The sequence below is a fragment of the Drosophila pseudoobscura genome, chromosome 3 (assembly GCF_009870125.1).
Source record: "Drosophila pseudoobscura strain MV-25-SWS-2005 chromosome 3, UCI_Dpse_MV25, whole genome shotgun sequence".
NCBI lineage: Eukaryota > Metazoa > Arthropoda > Insecta > Diptera > Drosophilidae > Drosophila > Drosophila pseudoobscura.
Window position 1 is genome coordinate 9917239 of NC_046680.1, and position 20824 is coordinate 9938062.

The 20824-nt window shown below is 49.4% G+C and overlaps 6 protein-coding genes across 9 annotated transcripts; 3 read left to right on the forward strand and 3 right to left on the reverse strand.

Annotated features, from left to right (window-relative positions):
• The first annotated feature begins 8 nt into the window (after positions 1–8).
• LOC4804090 (uncharacterized) lies at positions 9–2472 on the forward strand. Its single transcript, XM_001360671.4, has 4 exons — positions 9–859; positions 1263–1410; positions 1468–1812; positions 1877–2472. The coding sequence occupies exons 1-4, from the start codon at positions 664–666 to the stop codon at positions 2283–2285; spliced, it is 1098 nt and encodes a 365-aa protein (XP_001360708.2). The 5' UTR covers positions 9–663; the 3' UTR covers positions 2286–2472.
• Positions 2328–6577, reverse strand: LOC4804091 (nodal modulator 2). Its single transcript, XM_001360672.4, has 6 exons — positions 6377–6577; positions 5710–6256; positions 4763–5648; positions 4526–4704; positions 3487–4451; positions 2328–3426 (listed from the first exon to the last, which is right to left on the reverse strand). The coding sequence occupies exons 1-6, from the start codon at positions 6517–6519 to the stop codon at positions 2544–2546; spliced, it is 3603 nt and encodes a 1200-aa protein (XP_001360709.3). The 5' UTR covers positions 6520–6577; the 3' UTR covers positions 2328–2543.
• A 53-nt stretch (positions 6578–6630) lies between these two features.
• Positions 6631–11591, forward strand: LOC4804092 (uncharacterized protein KIAA0930 homolog). Of its 3 annotated transcripts, XM_033378762.1 has the most exons (8): positions 6631–7214; positions 7554–7720; positions 7787–8209; positions 8272–8719; positions 9482–10813; positions 10928–11077; positions 11138–11433; positions 11535–11591. In XM_033378762.1, the coding sequence occupies exons 1-7, from the start codon at positions 7097–7099 to the stop codon at positions 11176–11178; spliced, it is 2679 nt and encodes an 892-aa protein (XP_033234653.1). In that variant the 5' UTR covers positions 6631–7096; the 3' UTR covers positions 11179–11433; positions 11535–11591. The 3 variants fall into 3 exon arrangements, with proteins under 3 accessions (XP_033234653.1, XP_015039598.1, XP_015039597.2); XM_015184112.2 differs by lacking the exons at positions 9482–10813; positions 11535–11591 and having other exon boundaries at positions 6638–7214; positions 11138–11237; XM_015184111.2 differs by lacking the exons at positions 6631–7214; positions 7554–7720; positions 7787–8209; positions 8272–8719; positions 11535–11591 and adding an exon at positions 8964–9392 and having other exon boundaries at positions 11138–11237.
• Positions 11592–11685: 94 nt separating this feature from the next.
• Positions 11686–18048, forward strand: fat-spondin (extracellular matrix protein f-spondin). The gene is made up of 5 exons (XM_001360674.4): positions 11686–11985; positions 15660–16054; positions 16123–16584; positions 16644–16869; positions 16929–18048. Exons 1-5 carry the CDS (start codon positions 11799–11801, stop codon positions 17957–17959), a joined length of 2301 nt encoding a protein of 766 aa, XP_001360711.2. The 5' UTR covers positions 11686–11798; the 3' UTR covers positions 17960–18048.
• On the reverse strand, positions 12153–15564 carry tef (teflon). Of its 2 annotated transcripts, XM_001360675.4 has the most exons (4): positions 14987–15564; positions 13285–14924; positions 13110–13223; positions 12153–13051 (listed from the first exon to the last, which is right to left on the reverse strand). In XM_001360675.4, exons 1-4 carry the CDS (start codon positions 15444–15446, stop codon positions 12515–12517), a joined length of 2751 nt encoding a protein of 916 aa, XP_001360712.4. In that variant the 5' UTR covers positions 15447–15564; the 3' UTR covers positions 12153–12514. The 2 variants fall into 2 exon arrangements, with proteins under 2 accessions (XP_001360712.4, XP_015039599.2); XM_015184113.2 differs by lacking the exon at positions 13285–14924 and having other exon boundaries at positions 14987–15440.
• On the reverse strand, positions 18037–20807 carry LOC4804095 (general transcription factor 3C polypeptide 3). Its single transcript, XM_001360676.4, has 2 exons — positions 18991–20807; positions 18037–18932 (listed from the first exon to the last, which is right to left on the reverse strand). The coding sequence occupies exons 1-2, from the start codon at positions 20746–20748 to the stop codon at positions 18078–18080; spliced, it is 2613 nt and encodes an 870-aa protein (XP_001360713.2). The 5' UTR covers positions 20749–20807; the 3' UTR covers positions 18037–18077.
• Positions 20808–20824: the final 17 nt, after the last annotated feature.

Below are 20824 nucleotides of genomic sequence, written 5' to 3' on the forward strand. Positions count from 1 at the left end.
TTCTCTTTACTTTCAAAAAAATTGGCGCTGATATTTTTCACTTGAACTGCGCTAAATGTCTTCAAGTTTTATAATATTTGTGGAGTGTATTTCGTACCCACTGGTCTACAGTAGGTTAAGCTATGGATAAAATCGACTAGATAATTCGATAACTTTTAAGAACATCCAGGGGAAAGAACAAAAATTGCGCGCCAGTTAAATGAATTTTCAAATTTGTTCTTTAAAGTTTGCTACAATTTTACCGCATGTTAAATAATGAAAAACCATATTGTAGTTTCGTAATAGTTACTAATTCAAGCAAAAACAAAACGGTTAGAAAATTGAGCACGATTCAAGAAAGTGAAATTGCACCAGTTTAAAGAAATTTCGTTAGATATTCAAATGCATGCTTCAAGCATTAAAAAAGCATAGCTTCCAGTTCGTCACCACTGTATACGCATGTGTTAAACTCTTCGCGTAAATCCACAACAACAAGGCACTATCAATTATCACCCTGAACTAGGAGTCGATCGCCGATCGTCTCTCTGCCGGTGGTATATAAACGTTAACCCCCAGTCGAGATGCATCATTCAGTATTCAGTTCTGCAGCAACAGTGTTCCAGTGACATAAAAAAGCCCAAAGGATACAAGCTTGTTATCTACACACACATCTATTCTATCATCATGCAGAAGAATACAATTTGGTATGCGGCTGTGCTGCTTGTGCTCTACCTCACCCTAGTCTTCTGCGAGGAAACAGAGGAAAGCGCTGAACCTCCGGCCGCCTTGGATAACCAAACGGAAAGCTGGGAGAATCTAGGCCGGGAACTGATGGAATTCGAGGGACGTACCCGTCGGCATCGTCACCACATGTTTTGGTGTAAGTAGATCACGGTTATGGTTATCCAATCGAGAGATCCAGATGTGTTCAGCAAGTCATTTATACAAAAATTAGCACTAAAAAGTTACAATTCTGATCACTTGGGATCATCAGCATAATAATAATCGGGAGTGTACACATGAACACACATGCCAATTTGACACTTTCTTTGGAAAGTTTCTCCCCATCCCAAACCAGACGCATCTTTCCCAATTGGACGATCACGAATCGTTCCGTTCATTTAACACTTTTCACTTTCAATCGGGGCACAGATATTGTTTAATGGATTGCCGTAGATCACGTTCCCCCTCGCTCTCATTCAGTTGTAGAACTTCTGGTAAAAGTTTTCCTGCCATGATGCAACGAGAAATTATTTAATCTTGATTGATCCCGCTTCTTCCAGACCGCCATCTCTGGCCCTTGGCCATTGCTTACTTTATCAAGGTGAAAGTGGTGATCGTTTCGTTCTTCGTTGGAAGCGCTATTTACTTGGGTCTGCGCTACTTCTGGCCCCATGCCAAATGCAACCAGGAGATCATCCTGGATCATCCGTGAGTTGTGTAGTCCTATTGTAAACTAATAATCATTTCCATAATTCCTTGATTTAGTCCTGCGTCGTACAGTCATCACGATCACATTCCCTACTCCCTCGATCACGATCATTCGGAGCACTACGATGCGCCGACATCCTTTGACTCTAGCTCTGGATCTAGCTTTGAACCATACTCCGGTTACAGCAGCTATGCCGCCTCGGACATAGTCTCTGATGTCCACGGCGACTATCATAGTGACACTCCGACGGGTCCTTCCGATCTGCATCGTCGTGGTAAGCGCAGTGCTGCTGAGCAGCCGGAAATTGAGATTGAGGATGATGAGCAGGAACAAGAACAGGTAGAAATTGTGGACGAGGAGATTTCCGAGAGTGTGGCCCGTCAAATGCCCGCTGAAGAGCAGTGAGTATAGCAGTTGAGGAGATGCCTTATGAAATGAAACCAAACTTGGTAAACTCTCGATTAGGATTGCGGACTTCATGTTCGCCTTCTTGGGCCTCGACTCCAAGGCTTGTCGCCGTCGCTTCGTCTGCGAAATGGAGTTCCGATCAAAGCTGAACCCCTTGACCAGCATGGCCTTCCGCATTGTGGGACGCGGCTTCTTCGAGAAGTATACCAATTCGCGCAATCCCGAGGCCAGGGCCAACAGCTTCAGCGAATGCGCGGCCGTGAATCCCGAGTGCATATTCGTCGAGACTGGCGAGCCTTCAGAAGCCGAGGGCCAGCAGGAAGAGGAGCAGGCGGCCACCGAGCCCAGCAGCTTGGACTCCCAGAACGAGATCAACCTGCAGGCTGAGCGGCGAAATGCCAAGCTGCGCAATCGCCGCGGCGATCGTATGCTAAGCTCAATTGCCGAGCACATTCTGATGCAGTAGTCCGGATCGTAGATCGGAGTGATGTTGGAGCGATGTGTTCAATTAATCTATTTATTGTATTTATTTATTTTAGCTATAAGAGTGAAGAACGTACCCAGAATGGAAACACAAAATAAACTTGCCTCATCTACATATGAAAACAGAACTAGAAATCTCCATGAGTCAAGAGTTACACAGGGGAAAAAAACAAAACCAAATGAATACCTTGAAATGTGACTAAATTGATGATCGACTAAGGAGAGAACGCAGCAATCAGGACTAAATCTTCTTAGTCTTTTTCTTTTTGATGGCATTTATCTGCTCCGCCAATTGTTCGATCTCTCGCTGGCTCTCTCTCGGCTCGTTCTTGCGCACTTGAGTCTTGATCTTGTGGCGCTGGGAGAGATCAGACGCCAGATCGTTGAGCTTGCCCCACACAAAGGCGAGGAAGTTGGTGGCCAAATCCTGCTTGAAGAAGGCAATCGCCACGAGGGCAATGAGAACCAGCGCGGAGATCGAGTTCTGATTCAGATCTGTCTCGGCTGCTCGCACCTCAGGCTTGAAGTCCAGCTGGATGAACACTGAACCCCTGTCGGCTACAAAGCTGGTCGATGGCAGCTTATAGGTGTACGTCTTGTCCGACAGTGTCGACTGCAGCTCCACAAAATAGCTCTTGCCGTCGAGGGGAATTCGCGGAAGGAATATAGTCATGCCTGGATTCAGGCGGGCCTTGGGATTCACTGGTGTGCCCACGCGCTGCGAGAACACCGGAGAGTCGGAGTTGCCACGACGGTACATTACAATGCGCAGAGTCTTGTAGTGATCGTTGAGAGTGGCCGTCACACGGGCCGTGATGTCCACAATCTTCAGAGGACTCATGGCCACCAGATTAATGTCGCGCACGTCTTGATGGCCCACGCTGACCTCGTGCTCGTTGGGAAGAGATCGCTCTACTCTCTCGTTGTCGGGCACCACGCGAACTGAGTACTTGCAGCCAGGCTGAAGGCCACGGATGCGATACTGTCCATTGGGCTCACTCGTGGCCTCCTCCTGCTGGCTGTGACAGCTCTCATCGGCGGTGGCCTTTACATTAACCTCGGCAAAGGGCTGGCCATTAAGCGAAGTAATGGTGCCAAAGATGGAGTAGGCAAAGCGTTTCCCACTGTGGAAAAACAACATTGTTCAGCAAGGTATAGACTCCAGCTGAAACAAGAAGACTCACATGAGGGTGACTTGATTGGTCTCCCCATCCTTTATATCGATCATCTTGGAGTTCGGCTCGAACTTGTACTCCTTCATCATGGGTCGCAGATAGTATTGCGAGGGCGACAGCGAGTGGAAGTTGATGGCACCATCCTCTCCAGTCACAAGGTTCTTGCGATAGCTCTCCCCACCGCTCAGCGACAGCAAGACACCGCCCAAGAGCTGACCCGCCTCGTCCTTCACAATTACGGAAATCTCGCACAGCTTGTGGGCACTGAACGATGCCGACTGACGATTGTATTCGCTGAACACGTACGACTCCTTCTCCGCCTTCAGATCGAAGGCCATGCCCGCATCGATGGGGTTAAACTTGAACTCGCCAGTCACGGCGGTGAGTGTCTCGATGTCCTTCAGCGCGGGATGCTCGGGGAAGGACAGGGTAATCTTGGCATTCTTAATCGCCGGTACCACCTTGCCGCGCAATATCAGACCCCTAGTAGCCACAAAGTTGAAGGCAATGTCAACACAGTCGCTGCCGCCCACGATATCCTGGTTCTGTGGCGCAAAAAGCATCACATCGCTCACGGGTGTAATGTGGAGGACTTCCTCAGGCTTTAGATAGGTGTCGTAGCGGTAGGCGTACTTGCCATCTACCTTGTGCGACTCGGCCGTGGGCGTGATGGTCTCTTTGCCCAGTTTCTCTGATTCGAGAAGCAACTTGATGGAGTCAGCCGTTGGCTCCGTGGATAACACGCGAATGCCAGTCTTGTGGGCAACCGCATTGATGATCAGCGTCTGAAGTTGTTCTGGCTCTGGGGTGATGAACTTTGAAGGCAAAGATTCATCGTAAGTATGGCAGCCCTCAAGCTTGAAGTCGTAGCTGCCGTATTTCGACACACAGAAGGTGTTCACGCCGGATAGAATTTTCAGCGTTTCCGATGGTGCCTTTGCTTCCGTGGGTCCTGTAACGTGGGTATACCTCATCTGAATAGGGGAGAATGAACAGAACACTTAGCTTGCTTTGTGGCTTTTAGGAATTATCTTTTAACATCACTAACCAATGCCCGATGGCTGGAGATGATGGAGACCTCGTAGCCCTTGTGAATGAACGGCGGTGCATCCTCTTCGGCGGATGCAACGTTCAGGAAGACGCGCGTCGATTCATAGCAGAGATTTCCTTGGGGTATTGTCAGCTCGTACGGTCCGGGCAGCATGTCCTTAAATACAAATTTTCCACCTGGAAAGAATTCCACCAATAGTCAGCAGAGATACAGAGCCTCAAAGTCAGCACTTACGATGAGCCTTGGCTTTCCATTTGTTAGTCGTTGGCTGGCCGGTGGCGTCGAGAGCCTGGAGCGTGACCTCGGCCCCGGTGCATGTGCCCGTGGCATCCGGCAAACACTGCAGCTCTCCGCGAATTTTGGCACGAAGCTGTGAGAAGGTTATGCCATTGATGGGCTCCCCCTTGACCTCGGTCTGCTGCTGCACGGGGAAGAATTGAACGCCACTGGCCTTGTCCGCATCCGTGGTGAGAACCTCTATGCTGAACTTACCGACAGGAAGAAAGGCGCACCAGGTACCGCTTCCCGCCTGTGTTTTAGTCGTTGTGTGGAAGGTGGAGCCAAGCTTCGTGAGACCCACTGCATAAGAATTCGTAGACACTACTTTGCCGCACACTTCGTAAGCGGAGGGAACAATCGTCGGCAGCTCAACCGTGTTTATCTGGACCTTGACCTGCAATGGAGCAAACTGCAACTGTGGCGATTCAACTTCTATGTTGATGGTCCCCGCCTTGATGTTCTGTAGCGTGTAGCTACCCTGGGCATCTGTTTCGGCCACCTTCTTGCCATTCAGCTTGACAATGGCCGACTTGAGTGGCGCGCCACCGGCAGAGCCCAAAACACGGCCCGAGATGGTGAATCCAGTTATCTTAAACTCTTCTTTCAGCTGCAGCGTATCCTTGCCCACTTCCACCTCCAGGAAATCGGGACTAAGGTGAAGTTTTAGCTTGGTGTTCTCGTTAATGGCCTGCAACAGGTATTTGCCAGAGGGTACGTTCTTGAATGTATATTCGCCAGATTTATCAATGAGGGTGTAGCAAGAGGCGGCAGACTCGTACTCGCTCCTGCCACTATTTGAAGCTGCGACAGAGGACTTGTCGCATTTTGGCACCAGAGCTTGCTGATGATTACAAAAGTCAGATTAATGATTCGATTGATTAGGCTTCATACACTCCACTTACTCCCTTTTTTTTGAACAAAGCCACGCCTAAGCTGCCAGGGAGTTGAGCACTTGTATCAAAGCGGCCATTGATATCGAAACCAGACACCACCAGAGAGTTTTCCGGCAGCTCTGTGTTGCCACTGACAACCACGACATCGTGCTCCGCCTTGGAGAAGTGCCACTTCGAGTGCGTGGCCTTAATTACATATTTTCCAGGGATGATAGGGGTGAACGAGAAGATGCCATTGATGTCTGTCTTTGTGCGCCTCACTTCGCCCTGTTCAGACTGAAGTTCTACATCTACATCACGTGCTCCGCCGCCAGTGGCCAGGCCCACTTTGCCGGTTATGCCGAAGCCCTTAAACACAAAGTTCACGTCTTTGCCCTGACTGCACACGTCATTCTTTCCATCGAAATTCAGTTCAACGTGCTCCGGCTCGAAGCTCCAGCCGGGCGGCGGGGATATGCTTAGCAGGTAGTCACCCTTATCATAAATGGGCAGGAAATAATAACCATTTGACGGCGAGCAATCAGTCTTATCCTTTAGCGAGCCTTGTTTCGTCAATCTGTGGTATCCGAAGTTGAAAGAATATGGCGGGTGAGCATTAATTTATTATTTAATTAGTGCCAGCACCGCACCATGCGCACAATCTTATCAGCGGGCAACGAAGTTTTCGGGAACTTACAGTTTGATCTCTACTTTGGAAAAGTCAATATCGGCATGGCTTTTTATAAAGCCGCCACAGCCTACCACTTCATTGGACTGTGCGTTTATTTCACCTAATAATTTAATTGATAAAATTAAAATAACGCCGGAAAAAAACCTCATTTTGACTTAGAGGTGCAAGCCTATCGATAGTACGATCTATATATCGAATTCGAATAGCATAAATGTTATCGGCATTTACCAACACTATTGACTCTATTTGTTTTGGCTATAAAAGATAGTTTATTTAGCTATTAAACAATACAAATCTGGCTTGACGACTTGCTTCAATTCATTGCTGCAGAAGTGTGTATTTAAGTAAATTATTTAACACAAAGGAAGGGGTGACAATGCAGTTGTACTCCAAAACAGCTGATAACTGATAACAAGCAGAAGATAGAAAGAATAAGAAAACCACCCCCGTAAAGGTCCCAGGGAAAGGGCGCGCGTTTGTCGAAAGCTGTGGCGGTTGGTTTCCTGCCTCATTCGCGACTTGCACTCGCTCCGGAATAGATTTCCCGAATACAACACATCACGACGCTGCTGCGACACGAGCACCAACAAATGACTCTGTGGGAGCTGAAAATATTGATATAACCTGCACCCTCCTACCCGCCCGCCGACTATGGATTGGTAGCGTTGCACATTGCGAAATTCAAGCTATTCGTCATCGCCATCGTAGAGGAAATCCCCCGTCAGAATGGCTTTAGCCAGCGCCGCAGCCGCCTTGCTCAAGGCTTCCCAGACGCCGCTGCAGCAGCTGCTGGAGGACATCAACTTCCAGCGCACCAAGGAGATGCGGCAGCTGCTCAAAGATGGTGCGTGTCCTGACTCCTGTATCCTTAACCAGTTTCATTTCTCCTTCTTATTGAGAAAATTTGTCTACATTTGCACATTATCGATTTGTCAGCGCAACCCCTAAGGGAGAGTGTGTCTCTGTGTCTGCCTTTTGTCTGTACCTACAACTGGCTGTGTGTCAGTGTGTGTTCCTCTCCACTTTTTTTTTTGGCCCACAGTTTGTTTTCCTTTATGTAAGCGGCGTATCCTTTTGTGATTGCGGGGGGTGGTGGGTGTCATTCCCAACAGCTGTTCACCTGTCGGGCAGCTCCCTAGTGAAATGCGTAGGAACATACAACTGATTTTTGATAATGTTGCAGATGGCGGCTTTGTGGTGCTCCAGGGCACAACCTACTGGACGGATCTCTTTGTGCGCCACTTCCTCTTCCAAACAGAACCCGAGCATAGCATCGATTCGGACGATTTGCTCTTCTTCGTGCGAAAGAAACACGTGAAGAGCTCTTCACGCCACATGCCAAAATATGAGGTGAGTCCAGCAGGTGGACCTCTTCTCTGACCCTCCTTTTAAATACTATATTCCTATCCTCTTAAGACTGAGGTAGAGGTATTCCGCAAGGACTCGCGCAAACTGCCCATTGGCGATCCCGATGTGGACTGGGAGGAAACGGTCTATCTCAACATGGTCATTCACCAGTTTGATTACACCCTGACGCTGGCCATTTGCACCCGAACGTCGCCCAAGGAGCTGCAGGTACTGCGCAGGCACTCTCAGCGCGTCTACGCCAGTCCTAGCCGAAGGAAGATGGACACCAAAGGGGAGGGCGAGGAGATAACGTATCCACACATCTGTTTTATGGTGGACAACTTCGACGAGGTGTTCAGCGACATACTGGTGCGCGATGGCGAGATGGTGTGCGTTGAGCTGGTGGCCAACGATAAGGATGGGTCAGTTCAGGGCGTAATCTTCCTGGGATCCATACGCTACGATGCCCTAAAGAAGGTTTACGATGCCAGGGTTAGTTTGAAAGCCACAAAAACATAACCATCGTGTAATTTCCTGTTCGTTTCATTCTGCAGCAATCGAGTCTCAGCTCAAAGGTGGCTCAGCGCATGTCCTTTGGGCTGTTCAGCAGCGGAGCCGGAGTGCAGACACGCTGCGAGTTTGTCCGCATGAAGGGACCTCAGGGAAAGGGTCATGCCGAGATGGCCGTGACCAAGCCAAAGGGATCCGGCGTGGAGACCCCCACAAGCGAGCCGGGCTTCTGTGCCACAGACATGTGGGACGAGTGGGAGGAGGAGAACGATGACTACTGCACCTACCGTCACCAACGCCGGCTCAGCGACCCCAGCGCTAATCTGAACAACTTCTCGCGCTACGGCTGGCGTACAAAGAATGCCAACGCCCAGGATATGGTGGGCAGCGGCACCAGCTCCAATGTCGGCGCAAAGGCACGCTCCGAAAACGAAGGCTTGGACTCGCTGGCCAGCGAGGTATCGGAGATCGAGGCCGGTGATCTGCGCGACGGTCAGTCCCAATCCAAACTATTTTCTTATTTTTTCTATTCATTTGAGCATTTCTTAGTTGCATGCTTTCCACATTCACATTCGTATTTGTACGTGTGCCGCCTTGCACTCATTGCCGTAGATTTTGCCGCTTCTTCTGCCTGCTCCTTTCCGTTCCGTTCTGTTTATTCTTGAGTTGTTCCTCGTAATGTGTTGTGGTTCCGTCGATGATTTTCCTTTACCTATTTCCAATTATCAAATTTATATATATACTTTAATCTACCTCCAAGCGACGCCAGAGTATATATATAAAGAACACCCTGACATTGCCGAGAAAGCAGGACAAATAATACACAAGGACAACCCAAAATTATTTCGTTATACCCGTTACCCTGATTTCATGAATACCTTTTCCGTTTCTTTCGTTTCAATGTACACACACGAGAGGGAAAAGTTTGTCAAGAATAAATGAGAATGGAAATGGATAAACATTCGAGAACTTTCCCCCCTTGAGAGAATGTTCTTAGAGATAGAATAGCTTTTCATTGACCCCAATTCTTCCTGTGGTGGTGGCATCAACATTAACCGTTTCATTCCTGTCATCAAGCTCCACAAAACACTCGATCCCCTAGAATATCTACATATGTCGCCCCTTTCTGGTTTATTATTTAACTGCTTTCTGTTGCCAATTATTTGTAAGTTGCTTGGGCCGATCCTCGGTTGTACATGTGTGTCGATGTATCAATGCTTATAAACGCAAAAACCGATCTATATCTACTTGTAGATCAGCAACGTCCTGCTTTCTCGGCCTCCGCGGCAAAACTGCACTCGAATCCGAAGTGCTCCGATACGCTCGCTCCCGCAACGAGTGAGCTAGACCAGGGGCCGACACACGAATCTCCAGGTTGTGGTGACGGTGATTGTGCAGCTGCAGCGGCAGCTGTTCCAGCTGTTACTCCACCACCCCTAAGCGCTGCCGTTGAGGTGACTGTGGCCAGCGATCAATCCGGCACGAGCACGACCACGGGCTGCAACTGCTTTGGCGGCAAAAAGTGTAAGAAGCGCTGGGCATCGTCCAAGACCTCAGACACCCCGGAGATGTCCGAGATGTACTGTCCCAGATGCGAGGATCCGTCCAATGAGACGCCTGCCTGTCTCAGCAAGATGCCGGACAAGCGACAGTCTCGTCTTAAGCCAAAGACCAGTATTTTGAGTGTGGAGAGCGAACTGCTGGTGGGCAAGCGCAGCAGCCTGAGACTGCCCGCCGACAGCAAACGCAAGCCACTGGGCGGAAGCATCACAAGAAGCGCCTCACTCAGTGCAGCCGATCGCAGAACGAGTCTGCCGGTAGCCACCAAGAAGATAATTACCCCAAGACTGCGCCCTGCTAAGGCTAAGGATCAGGACAAGGGCAAAGAAAAAGAGAAAGATAAGAACAAGGAGAACGACAAGAAGTCTTCTAACCAGAAATCCAACGGATCGACGAGTAATTTCCTGTCCAAGATGTCGCCCAAGCGGCTACGACAAGGCAAGGATAAGGACAAGGAAATTGACAAGGGCAAGACAAAATCGAACGCTCAATCGAAGGCAGAGGCTGGAAACAATAACAATGCAAAAACGCCAAATTCAACAGCTCCTGCAAAGACGGAGGAGTATGAAATAGCCGACGATGCCACTTCCTTGAACGGCAGCAAATCTGAGGGCACCGGGGCACCCAAGATGGCCGTCATGAGCGAGAGCGAAAGCAAGCTGATGATCAGCGTGCGAGGTCGCGAAGAGCTGCCTGTGGTGGAGTCAGAGTCACCCAAGACACCCTCGCAACGCTTCGAGAAGTTTGTCCTCGTACCTGTCGAACCGGAAAACCATCCACTGCAGCCGGCTAGTCCGTCCGGCAACGTGAACGATAACGATGAGCTGGCAGACACTGTCGTCTCGCCCACGGAGGTCACACCGATGCTGGACGTGGCCAATGGCAACCAGGAGTCTAGTGCCACCTTACCACGCACTTCCAAGCAGGCGCACAGTAGCAAGATGTTACACCTGGTGCCCAAGCGCCGCACCCCGGACGGCACTAATATTTACTACTGGTGCGATGTGCCCAAGAAGACCCTAAAAGGTCATTGCAAAGGATTCCTTTTTATATTCCTTTAACTCAAATGCATGCCAGTAGCCTCATTTGCTTCAGATTTAGACAGAAACTGATGTGATGTGTGCGTTTTTCTACTTTTAGAGCTCGACGATGGCGCCTACAATCCGCTGTGGACCAGTCGCGGCTTTACGCAGTCCTTTCATTTCTGGAAAGAGAATCGACGTCAGCAGTCGACGCCGCTGAATGCATTCCTCACCTATGTGACACTGCCCTGGTGGAGCATTGCGAAGGGTAAGACCGAAGGCACAATCTCATCAGTTCCGTGTCTCTCATTGAAAAACTCTATTGCAGATCTGCTGGATCATCGGGAGACGCCCATTCTGACCTTTTAGTATTACATTCATTTGCGATTGTGATTTGCCTTTATGCTTTATAGTTCTCTTATCCCGTACATATGTGTATTCTTTATTCGATCGAGTGCCCCAGTCGTGTGATCAGTAGTTATCAGTTAACTCGTTGTGGTGTCTCCCAATCGCGTATTTCAGTTTATTTATCAGTTTATTCGCTTCGCTCACGACGAACGTTGAGTTTCCTAAGCGCATTGTAGTCGATGCAGGCCAACCAACAAATTTATAAACTATATACAAGTATGAGGACGATAATGAAAAATGTTACCGGGAATATAGTAGATATGTAATTGTAATATTATTTGTAAATTTTACCACAAAATATATATATGTACTAATAGAAAACGGACATGACGGAGCGTACCTATATTAAAGGAGCGAAGTAGCCGAAACCCTCACCCAATAGTAGTCTTAATCAGAAAGCGCGAGATCACCGGAGTGACATCCGGCTTCGGGCTGCTGCCCGACTTGAAGATCGCTCGGTTCTCCGGCTTAGTTAGTCAGTTGTTGTGCCTCGCCTGAAGCGGCTGCTTGTTCGCCTTCGCAGTAGTCCACCCGGAGCACTTTGACCGTCAAACGATAACGCGAGAAACAAAGAAACTGAGATGGGGCAATCGCTGCTGCTGTTGCTTGCCTGCCTCGTTTACGTCTGGCAGACAATTAATGCAGCCTCCGCCTGTCCGCGTGCGCCCACCCACTTGCTTCATGGTCGGCGCACACGCGGTGACAATGGATACAAATTAATTGTGGCTGATGGACCCAATGGATATGTACCCGGGAAGACGTATAATTGTAAGTAGCGAAGGTAGCGTAGCCTCTGGTTTCATAATCAGCTCTGTTCGGGTCACTTAAGGCCTACAAGCAAGAAGAGCGGAGCGATAAGAACCCAGAGCTCAGAGCAGATGTTTTTCATCTTTTCATTTCGATTCACGTTCCACTTGATACGAAATGGTGGTATATACGAGAATAATAGAAAAGTGTGTACTTTATTTTTAACATGGCAATATGAAAATAGGCAGATTTAAATTACTACTAAAAAATCAATATAATAAACTTGAACTACGTTAAGGCGTAACATGATAAAAAGAAGATAACTGGATAAGAACTCGTCCAGGCGGTTCATGAACTTGACTGCTATGACCACTCTCCCCACGAATTAAGAGTGGAAGCAGTCTCATAAAAGCCTTTGTACACAATGATATACAAATCGCCTATTTATCGGCGCACTCGCTATACAATTTCACTAAATGGCATTGAGTGCTCTACAAAATGGTTCACAAATTTAAAAAAAACTAATACTAAGTAATTATGTTTTGGCACGTTATGGCTTAAGATGTACTGTTTTGAGGTGTTTATCGTAGAAATAGAGGCGCTTGAAGGATTTACCACACTCGGAGCATGTAAACGCGTGTACAGCATGTACACTCTGGACATGTTTCTTGTAACGCGCTTCGTTGGGGAAAATCTCCTCACAGCACTCGCAAAAGTACACAGTCGGATTAATCTTTGGCAGAAAGTGAAACAGGAACATGTAGTGCTCAACGCTGTACGAAAGGGTCGCCTTCCTAAAGAACCTCTGATCGATCTGATACGCATACCACGAGTTAATTAAGTTTAGAATACGTTTTATCTCGTTCGTGGTCAAGTGGCAGTCAATCTCCCTGTTTACCTCCTCGGTGAATGAGTTCAACTGCTCGGTTAGGCGTTGGTGTACTCCAATGGTCTTTGTTTTCCTGTAACTCCAGATTGTATCGTACGTATGATAGATTTTGCTAAACTTGGCCGCTGTTTTACGAAAGCTCTCCGACTGCTCAAAGGGCAGTTTATCCTCAAAGCAGGAATCTTTTAATACAAGCAACTGAAAATAATTTGTTAGTTAATCCATTACAAAGCGATTTTTAAGACCTATTGCTTACCCCAACCGTCTTCAGCAGCCTAAGGTCTTCTTTCAGAGCATCCATTTCAGGCTTGACACCAATTTGGAGTTTAGTAAACTCCTTCTGTGGGCTTCCCATTTTTGTGGCGTTTTTCTGTGATTAAAAAGGATTTACATTACGCCTGGGATGTATTTATCATCGGGCAAGCACTTACAACTTGGTCTTCCACTAGTGTGTTCTCAAAAGCATCGCTTTCTAGGGGCTCAGTCAACCGAAGGAGGCTGTCTAAATCCAACTTTGAGGTTTTCAAATCACTCCGGATATACTCTGTAACGCTCGCCGACAAACTAAAGTTCATGGAGCATCTATTCTGCTCTAATTTGGATCGTTTTGCATTGCCTTTCTCATTGGAGGAACTAGTTTCTTCAAAACTGTCTTTCGTACGTTTGTTGGCTTTTGCAGGACTTTCAACTTCTCCCGAACGAAGAATTCCTGAGCTTTCAGGAGATGTGTTTTCTCTTGTCATAGAAGACCTTCTCATGGGTTTCATAGCCTGAATTGGGCTACTGGAGATGACCGTTAGCGAAGATCTGCGCTCTGGACGCTTTGGGGGCTGATCCACTGCATTATTTGTGGTATTCAACTCTGATGGTTGTTGACTGGCAACACTTGAGATAATTATACTTTCCCAAAACGGTATATCCTTAGCTGACATTTTCATCTTCTGTTTTATATTGATGGGTGGCAGAATATCAACCCGCTCTATATTCACGGTTGATCTTCTAGCTACAGGCTGATGGGAGATGTTTCTGTCTGTCTTAACAGCTGTCCTACTGGGGCATGGACGAATGGATGGTTTTATCGTCGTAGACACCACATAAGGCTGTTCCGAATCGAAATTGGGAGGGTTCGTAGATTCCAAGACAGCTGGAAGTTCATTTACTGAACTGTTTTCCAATAGAGAAGGCATTTTTGATTGTTTTGGTGGACCAGAAATGTTAGAGCTAAGAGAGTTATTCAATTTGGATCGCAGTTTGTTGAGCCCGGGACTTATCCTGTAAGTCTTTGCCTCGTATTTAGCCAATGGCTCACGCAGACTAGCAGGAACCGAGGCGATAGAAGTGCTATTTGTAGTACTATTTCGATTAGTCAAAGCGGACAGGACCGATTTCTCCTTAACTAAAGATTTGGCTGTAGGCGAGGTTAACGCTGGCCTAATTAAACTAACATTAGCCGAAGTTTTGGCTGGCTTCATTTCACTAGACTGGATCGCTTGAGTTAACATAGCGCAGTTTTCTTTAGACTCCAATTTGTCACGTGGCAATTTTGTAGCTACAGCAGCGACTTGATAGCCAATGGCCACACCTGAGTTTTTGGACTCATTTTTTAATGATGGTAATTCCTGCCTAATGCTGGTGCCTTTTAAAGGCAGACGCCTGTCATTTAGATTCATAACGACTGGCTTTGACACATCATTTTCAAGGGAGCGCATGATACGCTTTTTTACGCTGCTTAGGCGCTGTTTGATCGCCTCCCTTTTGCGGGAGTGTCTGGTAATGTTGTAGCTCTTAAGGTCGCAGATGCTCGGTGGTTTTTCCACTCTCCCCGGCTTGCGGGCACAACGGAAACCTTTCGAGCTGTGGGCCTCTATCTCCTTCTCGGTGTAGTTTACTTTGGAGTACGTTTTCTTGACGGGTGTTTCTGTTATGATAGGTTCTGCCTGGATTTTCCTCTCCGCACGGCAATGTACTGACTGGACAGTTTGGGAGCTGGGAGAAATGTCGCCCTCATCTTCAAGCAACATGGCTTCCACTTCTGCTAGAATATTTCTTGCGGCACATTTTTCCCCAATATCTACCGGTACAAAAGTATTTACCATTTAAAGTAAGTTAAAGAACCTGTCGCACTGGACTTACCTTCTGTCCGAGAATCCGGAGGAGTTTTTGAATACGACTGTTCGTGGCTGACATTATTCAGTCCATCGATATCCACATCGAATGCTGCCAGTGCATCCATTATTTCCAAATTATTTGCCAGGCACTCGGATGATCCTGGTTCCCCATCTGCATCTTCCATTTCGCCTGCCAATCCCGAGTCGCCGCTGCTGCAGCTGTTTGCCTGCGACTGTACATCATCTTCTGAGCTCTCCAAGGACATCAGTTCCTCGACTCTGTAAACATTCTGCTCCTTTGTGAATTGCAACACGTCGCTGTGGGACCACTGAAGGTGTCTCATGAACTCCGGCAGATGAGTGAAAATGTCTTTGCAGAAATGGCAGAACATGGCGACCATGTTGTCCTTGGGCGAAACAACAACGTCCCCACATTTTTCAAAGTTCACATGTCCATCGCCCAGAATATCAAGAAACGAGGACATTTTTATAACAACACGAAGACTGAACAACAACAAAAAACGCGCGAACTCTTAAATCGAATGTTCCACAGCTGCTAATTCTCGTATCTAGTGTGACCGACCCTCAGAAATACACCAAAATATATCGTCTCATATATATTCCTCCCCTAGCTGCAGATGACACTATCGAGTGAAGTAGAGTAATATTTTTAACCGCGAATTTTAAATATTTTCCAGTACTCCTGCTCGGTTCCCGCACGCACTCAAAGGTGCAACATTTCACCCACTTCACCATTACTGCAGAGGCTCAAACTGGCGCCAGACGCCCCCAAGTGGCCAGTCCTCGACGAGTAGGCCGGTTCCAGCTATTTAGTGATTCGCTAACCCAATTCAATGATCGGTGTGTGAACACCGTCTCGGAGGCGGATGACTTGCCCAAGACGGAAGTCCAGGTGATGTGGGTAGCTCCGGAGTCCGGATCTGGCTGCGTAGCACTCTCCGCCATGGTTTACGAGGGTCCGCGTGCGTGGTATGCGGATGACGGCAACCTGTCGGCGGTGATGTGTGAGCGCAAGCCAGATGCTGCCACGGCTCAGAAGGAATGCTGCGCCTGCGACGAGGCCAAGTACAGCGTAAGTTGAATAGGAAGTGGTTGCGGTCCTTAAGGTAACTATAATCAATTGTACTGGTCCATTTACAGTTTGTCTTCGAGGGCATCTGGTCGAATGAGACGCATCCGAAGGACTATCCATTTGCCATCTGGTTGACCCACTTTTCGGACGTGATTGGGGCCTCGCACGAGTCCAACTTCTCATTTTGGGGCGAGAATCATATTGCGACTGCCGGTTTTCGCTCGTTGGCCGAATGGGGATCGCCAGCAGCTCTGGAGACGGAGCTTCGAGCCAACGGGCCCAAGCTGCGTACGTTGATCAAAGCCGCAGGCCTCTGGTATCCGAATGTAAACGAGAACACCTCCTCCAAGTTCCGCGTGGATCGGAAGCATCCCAAGGTGTCTATGGTGTCGATGTTTGGTCCCTCCCCGGACTGGGTCGTGGGCATCAGTGGCGTTGACCTTTGCACTGACGACTGCAGCTGGAAGGAGTCTCTGGACTTCGATTTGTATCCCTGGGATGCTGGCACTGACAGTGGGATCACTTACATGGTGACGTCTTAGATTTCTCGGATGCCTCGTCCAATTGCCTAATGTCCATTCTCCTGTAGTCGCCCAATTCAGAAACACAGCCCCCGGAACGAATGTACCGCATTACGACAATGTACCCAGAGGATCCCCGTGCTCCTTTCTACAACCCGCAGAGCCGCGAGATGACGCCACTGGCCAAGTTGCATTTGCGCAGAGAGAAGATTGTCTCACGTAACTGCGATGATGAGTTCCTGCAAGCGCTCCAGCTGGAGGTGTCGGACGATGCAGAGGAGCAGGACACTCGCGGTAAGATGAAAGGAACTTCATATTTTATTTTAATGCTAACTACATCTTCTTATCCCCAGCTGAGTGCCGTGTTACCGACTATTCCACGTGGAGCCCATGCTCTGTGACCTGTGGCAAGGGCATCCGGATGCGCAGTCGGCAATATGTCTACCCCCAGCAGGCGGAGCAGACCAAGTGCAGTCGCCAATTGGTTTCCAAGGAGATGTGTGTGGCTGCGGTGGCCGAGTGCGCCGAAGGCTCATCCCCCAGCCGCGACCGAGACGAGGATGAGGGCGAGAACCTGGCCAACTCACAGTCGTTGGTCAACGACAATGGCGAAGGAGCCGGTCTCTGCAAGACATCGCCCTGGAGCGTATGGTCCGAGTGTTCTGCCAGCTGCGGAATCGGAATCACCATGCGGACTCGCACCTTTGTCAACCATCTGGGTCGCAAGCGCTGCCCGCACATCACCATCGTGGAGAAGAACAAGTGCATGCGGCCAGACTGCACCTACGAGCAAGTGGAGCTGCCCGATCCGACTTGTCCCACCACACAGTGGAGTGATTGGAGCCCGTGCTCAGCCACCTGTGGTCGCGGCGTGACCATCCGCACCCGTCTCTTGTTGCTGGAGAACGGACCCGAGAAGGAGAACTGCACGCAGCGAATGGAGCTGCATCAACAGAAGGAGTGTGTTAACCCGCAGGACTGCCACATCAATATGGAGCTGGCCAAGGACATTTGCGTTCAACAGCCGGACTCTGGTCCTTGCCGCGGCAGCTACCAGCGCTACGCCTTCAATCCGCACACCCATCGCTGCGATGCGTTCAGTTACGGCGGTTGCCGTGGAAACCGGAACAACTTCCTTACGGAGAACGACTGTCTGCACACCTGCAGCATGACAGGCTCCGCCTCGAGCACAGCTGACCAAGATGGCAATCTACCCAAAGGCTGCATCATGTCCGAGTGGGAAAATTGGTCGGCCTGTAGCGTCAGCTGCGGCGTCGGCTTCTCCGAGGGCCATCGCTTTGTCATAAGCGAGCCCAAGCATGGCGGCCAGTCCTGTCCCAAGCGTTTGGTCAAACATCGTCGCTGCACTATGCCCGCCTGCTAGCCTTTCTTTTGGCAATCTAAATGCTCACCAATTACTGAATGTATGTCTCCACGGAGATTCAAATAAACACATTTACATATTTTCACCTATTTTCTATTGATCATCTTAAATACATATATCACACCACACAGTAACGCATGAGATACTGACGGGCCTTCCAGGGGTTGCCATTGGCGCGGTAGATGAGATGCAAGTTGAAGGCCGTCTCGTGCTGAAGTCCCAGAGTATCCTCATACTCGGCAATCAGTGGATGATGCACGGCCAAAGCCTTTTCGTAGAACTCGACTGCGAGGTGGAGTATATTGGCCTGATGGTAGATGCGTCCGATATTGTAGAAGATTTCCTGCTGGGCAGCGCATCTGGAGAAATCATCGCCAGCAGACCGGAGTTCTTTATAGCGCTCGGCAAAGGCCACCGCTTGAGCTACGGCTGCCGACTTCCGGAGCACCTTCTTCTGCAGGGCCAACTGATTGAAGACGACGGCTATGGAGAGCGCTACCAGGGGATCGGGATTCTCGCGCAGCATGGGCACGTACACGTTGAGGGCGTACTTGAATGAACTGCAGTTGAGATGGTAGTGGCCCAGGAAGAGACGCATCTGTTGGTCGACAAGTGGCTGGCGATGCAGGAGACGCCGTATGTAACGGCAGTACCGCATGTCCTCCCCCTTCTGGACGAGCAGGGAGAGCAGGTTCCACAGGTTTATCTGGTTCGGCTGCTTTGCGATGAGTTCACGCAGATACGAAAACGCAATGGCGCAGTCGTCATTGAAATAGCAGGCCAGTATCATAATCCTTTCAATCTCGTAATGGTAATACGTGAACCTCTTTGTGGTGACCATTGCGAAGCAGAGCTTCTCGGCGGCACTGCTCATGCCATGTGTGTGGGCCGTGCGCATCAGGTCCAGAAACAGATCGTACTCATCCTTGATGGTCAGATCGGAGGCCTCTGATGCGGCACTCTTGCCGGGATCCTAAAGAGTGTTCAATTGAATGGAATTCTTTCGGAATCGTACAAGTAAGTATTTTTACCTGCAGCTCCGGCTCTGTTGATCCCGTCGCCCCAGCTGCCAGACTTCGCATCTGCATAATGGCCTTTAAGCTCTCGGCATTGTAGGTACTTCCGCCGTTGGCCGCCGCTATCATTTCTTCGCGATTTTTCAGCTTGATGGAATGTCTACTGAGCAAAACATATCCCACGTCCAGAAACTCTTCGATGCGCCCGATTTGCTTCAACATTACGCATCTTTCGTAGAGCAGGCGAGCAATCAAGGGCTGGCCCTCGACCTCGCCAGACTGCTCCAAGGCCTCGACGGCCTCCTCATGCCGGCCCTGCTGTTTCAGAAGTGCGGACAGCGTGAACTTGGCATCGTAGCAAACGGGGGCTAGATGGACCACTCTCTGGTAGCATTGGATGGCCTCATTGGTGCGATTTAGCTGGCGAAGACACTCCGCCTGCCGCAGCCAGACGAAGGCGGGACAGTCGAAGGTATCGCCATCGGTGATGGGACTCATAAGGGCTATGGCCTCGGCATACTTGTGCTCCTGCATCAGGGCTTCTGTGATGTCCATGTACAGCTCCACGCGGCCCACAGTCAGCGTGATGTGCTCCTGTACATTCTGGATGAGGTAGCCCAAGAGGTGGTGGGCCCGCAGATGGATCAGACTCACACATAACTTGGCCCTCAGCTCGGGCGCGTAGTCGTCGGGTATAACGCAAAAGTAAATCATCTCCAGGCTCTCCTCCTGATCGTCTTCCAGCTCAAAGTTTGTTCGCTCTCTGAGGCAACTGAGCACCTTGGAGTATCGCTTGTTGATAATCAACAGTTCGAGATACATGTTGAGATCCTCCAGGCTGAAGCGGGCTCCGCATACACTGTACGCCCCCTCCATGGCCTCGAGAGCTATCGCATGCTTCTCGAGGACGTGAAAGAAACGAGCCACATTCTTCGCCGTGCTAAGGCACGTGCTCCACTCCTCTGGCGGCATCAGGGGCAGCATCTTGAGGTACGTGAACATGGCCGCATTCGTCTCGCCCATTTTCTCCAGCAGCTGCGCTTTTCGGAGCCTTAACAAGTAACCTTTTGGAAGCACTTTGATGGCCTTTGTATAAATAAGACGGGCACGGGCCATGTTGCCCTGCTGTACCAGCAAATCAGAGACTCTTATCCACATGTCGCGATCCTGAGGGTTTAAGTGTGCCGCGAGAGTGGAGAAGTGCAGGAACTTGACCTCGTCGCGATTTTCATAGATCTCGGCCAACGTGTAGAACGGCTCACTGGCCAGCGGGTTCTGGCGGATGATCTCCATGCAAATTCGTTCGGCTGTCTCATACCGGCCGTACGCGAAGCTCAGGTTCGCCTCGCCCATCAATCCTTGCAGAGCGGGGCTCAGCTGGCTCTTTCGCCCCAGATTTCCGCCACCGCCGGAGCGAGTACCTTCCTGCTGCTGTCCCACCGGCGGTTTTCGTTGCGCAGACACTGTGGGTTGTTCCTCTGCTTCCTCCTCTCCATTATTTTCATCATCTTCGTCGCTGGGCTCGAGCTTTGTGCAGAAGTCTGGGAATTCTAGGCACTGCACTCCCTGCACATAGCGCTTGATTAGCGCTCCTTCCTCCTCGTAGTCGTAGTTCTGGTCACTATCTTCGGCCTCCCCTGTAGCCATGTCTATGATGTCCACAATCCTGAGGGGCTGCGTCTCCTCGAACTGCTCCAACTCATCGTCCGGCACATCGTTGGTCTCAATTTCCTCAATTAGAACGTTGGAGTCGGCCTGGTCCATTGTAAACATTACACACCAGCAAACTTAACCCCCTTAAACCCCCTCAAATTAAACAGGTGAACAGCGTGAGTTACGCCGCAGAAAA

Coding starts and splice junctions, on each gene's coding strand:
- LOC4804090 (XM_001360671.4), top strand. CDS start 664: ATGCAGAAGAATACAATTTGGTATGCGGCTGTGCTGCTTGTGCTCTAC. Junction 1,411..1,467: donor GAGATCATCCTGGATCATCC/GTGAGTTGTGTA, acceptor TCCTTGATTTAG/TCCTGCGTCGTACAGTCATC. Junction 1,813..1,876: donor CAAATGCCCGCTGAAGAGCA/GTGAGTATAGCA, acceptor ACTCTCGATTAG/GATTGCGGACTTCATGTTCG.
- LOC4804091 (XM_001360672.4), bottom strand. CDS start 6,519: ATGAGGTTTTTTTCCGGCGTTATTTTAATTTTATCAATTAAATTATTA. Junction 6,257..6,376: donor TCCAAAGTAGAGATCAAACT/GTAAGTTCCCGA, acceptor CGGATACCACAG/ATTGACGAAACAAGGCTCGC. Junction 4,705..4,762: donor ATGGAAAGCCAAGGCTCATC/GTAAGTGCTGAC, acceptor AATTCTTTCCAG/GTGGAAAATTTGTATTTAAG.
- LOC4804092 (XM_033378762.1), top strand. CDS start 7,097: ATGGCTTTAGCCAGCGCCGCAGCCGCCTTGCTCAAGGCTTCCCAGACG. Junction 7,215..7,553: donor GCGGCAGCTGCTCAAAGATG/GTGCGTGTCCTG, acceptor ATAATGTTGCAG/ATGGCGGCTTTGTGGTGCTC. Junction 11,078..11,137: donor CTGGTGGAGCATTGCGAAGG/GTAAGACCGAAG, acceptor ACTCTATTGCAG/ATCTGCTGGATCATCGGGAG.
- fat-spondin (XM_001360674.4), top strand. CDS start 11,799: ATGGGGCAATCGCTGCTGCTGTTGCTTGCCTGCCTCGTTTACGTCTGG. Junction 11,986..15,659: donor ACCCGGGAAGACGTATAATT/GTAAGTAGCGAA, acceptor AATATTTTCCAG/TACTCCTGCTCGGTTCCCGC. Junction 16,585..16,643: donor ACAGTGGGATCACTTACATG/GTGACGTCTTAG, acceptor ATTCTCCTGTAG/TCGCCCAATTCAGAAACACA.
- tef (XM_001360675.4), bottom strand. CDS start 15,446: ATGTCCTCGTTTCTTGATATTCTGGGCGATGGACATGTGAACTTTGAA. Junction 14,925..14,986: donor TCCGGATTCTCGGACAGAAG/GTAAGTCCAGTG, acceptor TTGTACCGGTAG/ATATTGGGGAAAAATGTGCC. Junction 13,224..13,284: donor CACTAGTGGAAGACCAAGTT/GTAAGTGCTTGC, acceptor TTTTAATCACAG/AAAAACGCCACAAAAATGGG.
- LOC4804095 (XM_001360676.4), bottom strand. CDS start 20,748: ATGTTTACAATGGACCAGGCCGACTCCAACGTTCTAATTGAGGAAATT. Junction 18,933..18,990: donor CAACAGAGCCGGAGCTGCAG/GTAAAAATACTT, acceptor AACACTCTTTAG/GATCCCGGCAAGAGTGCCGC.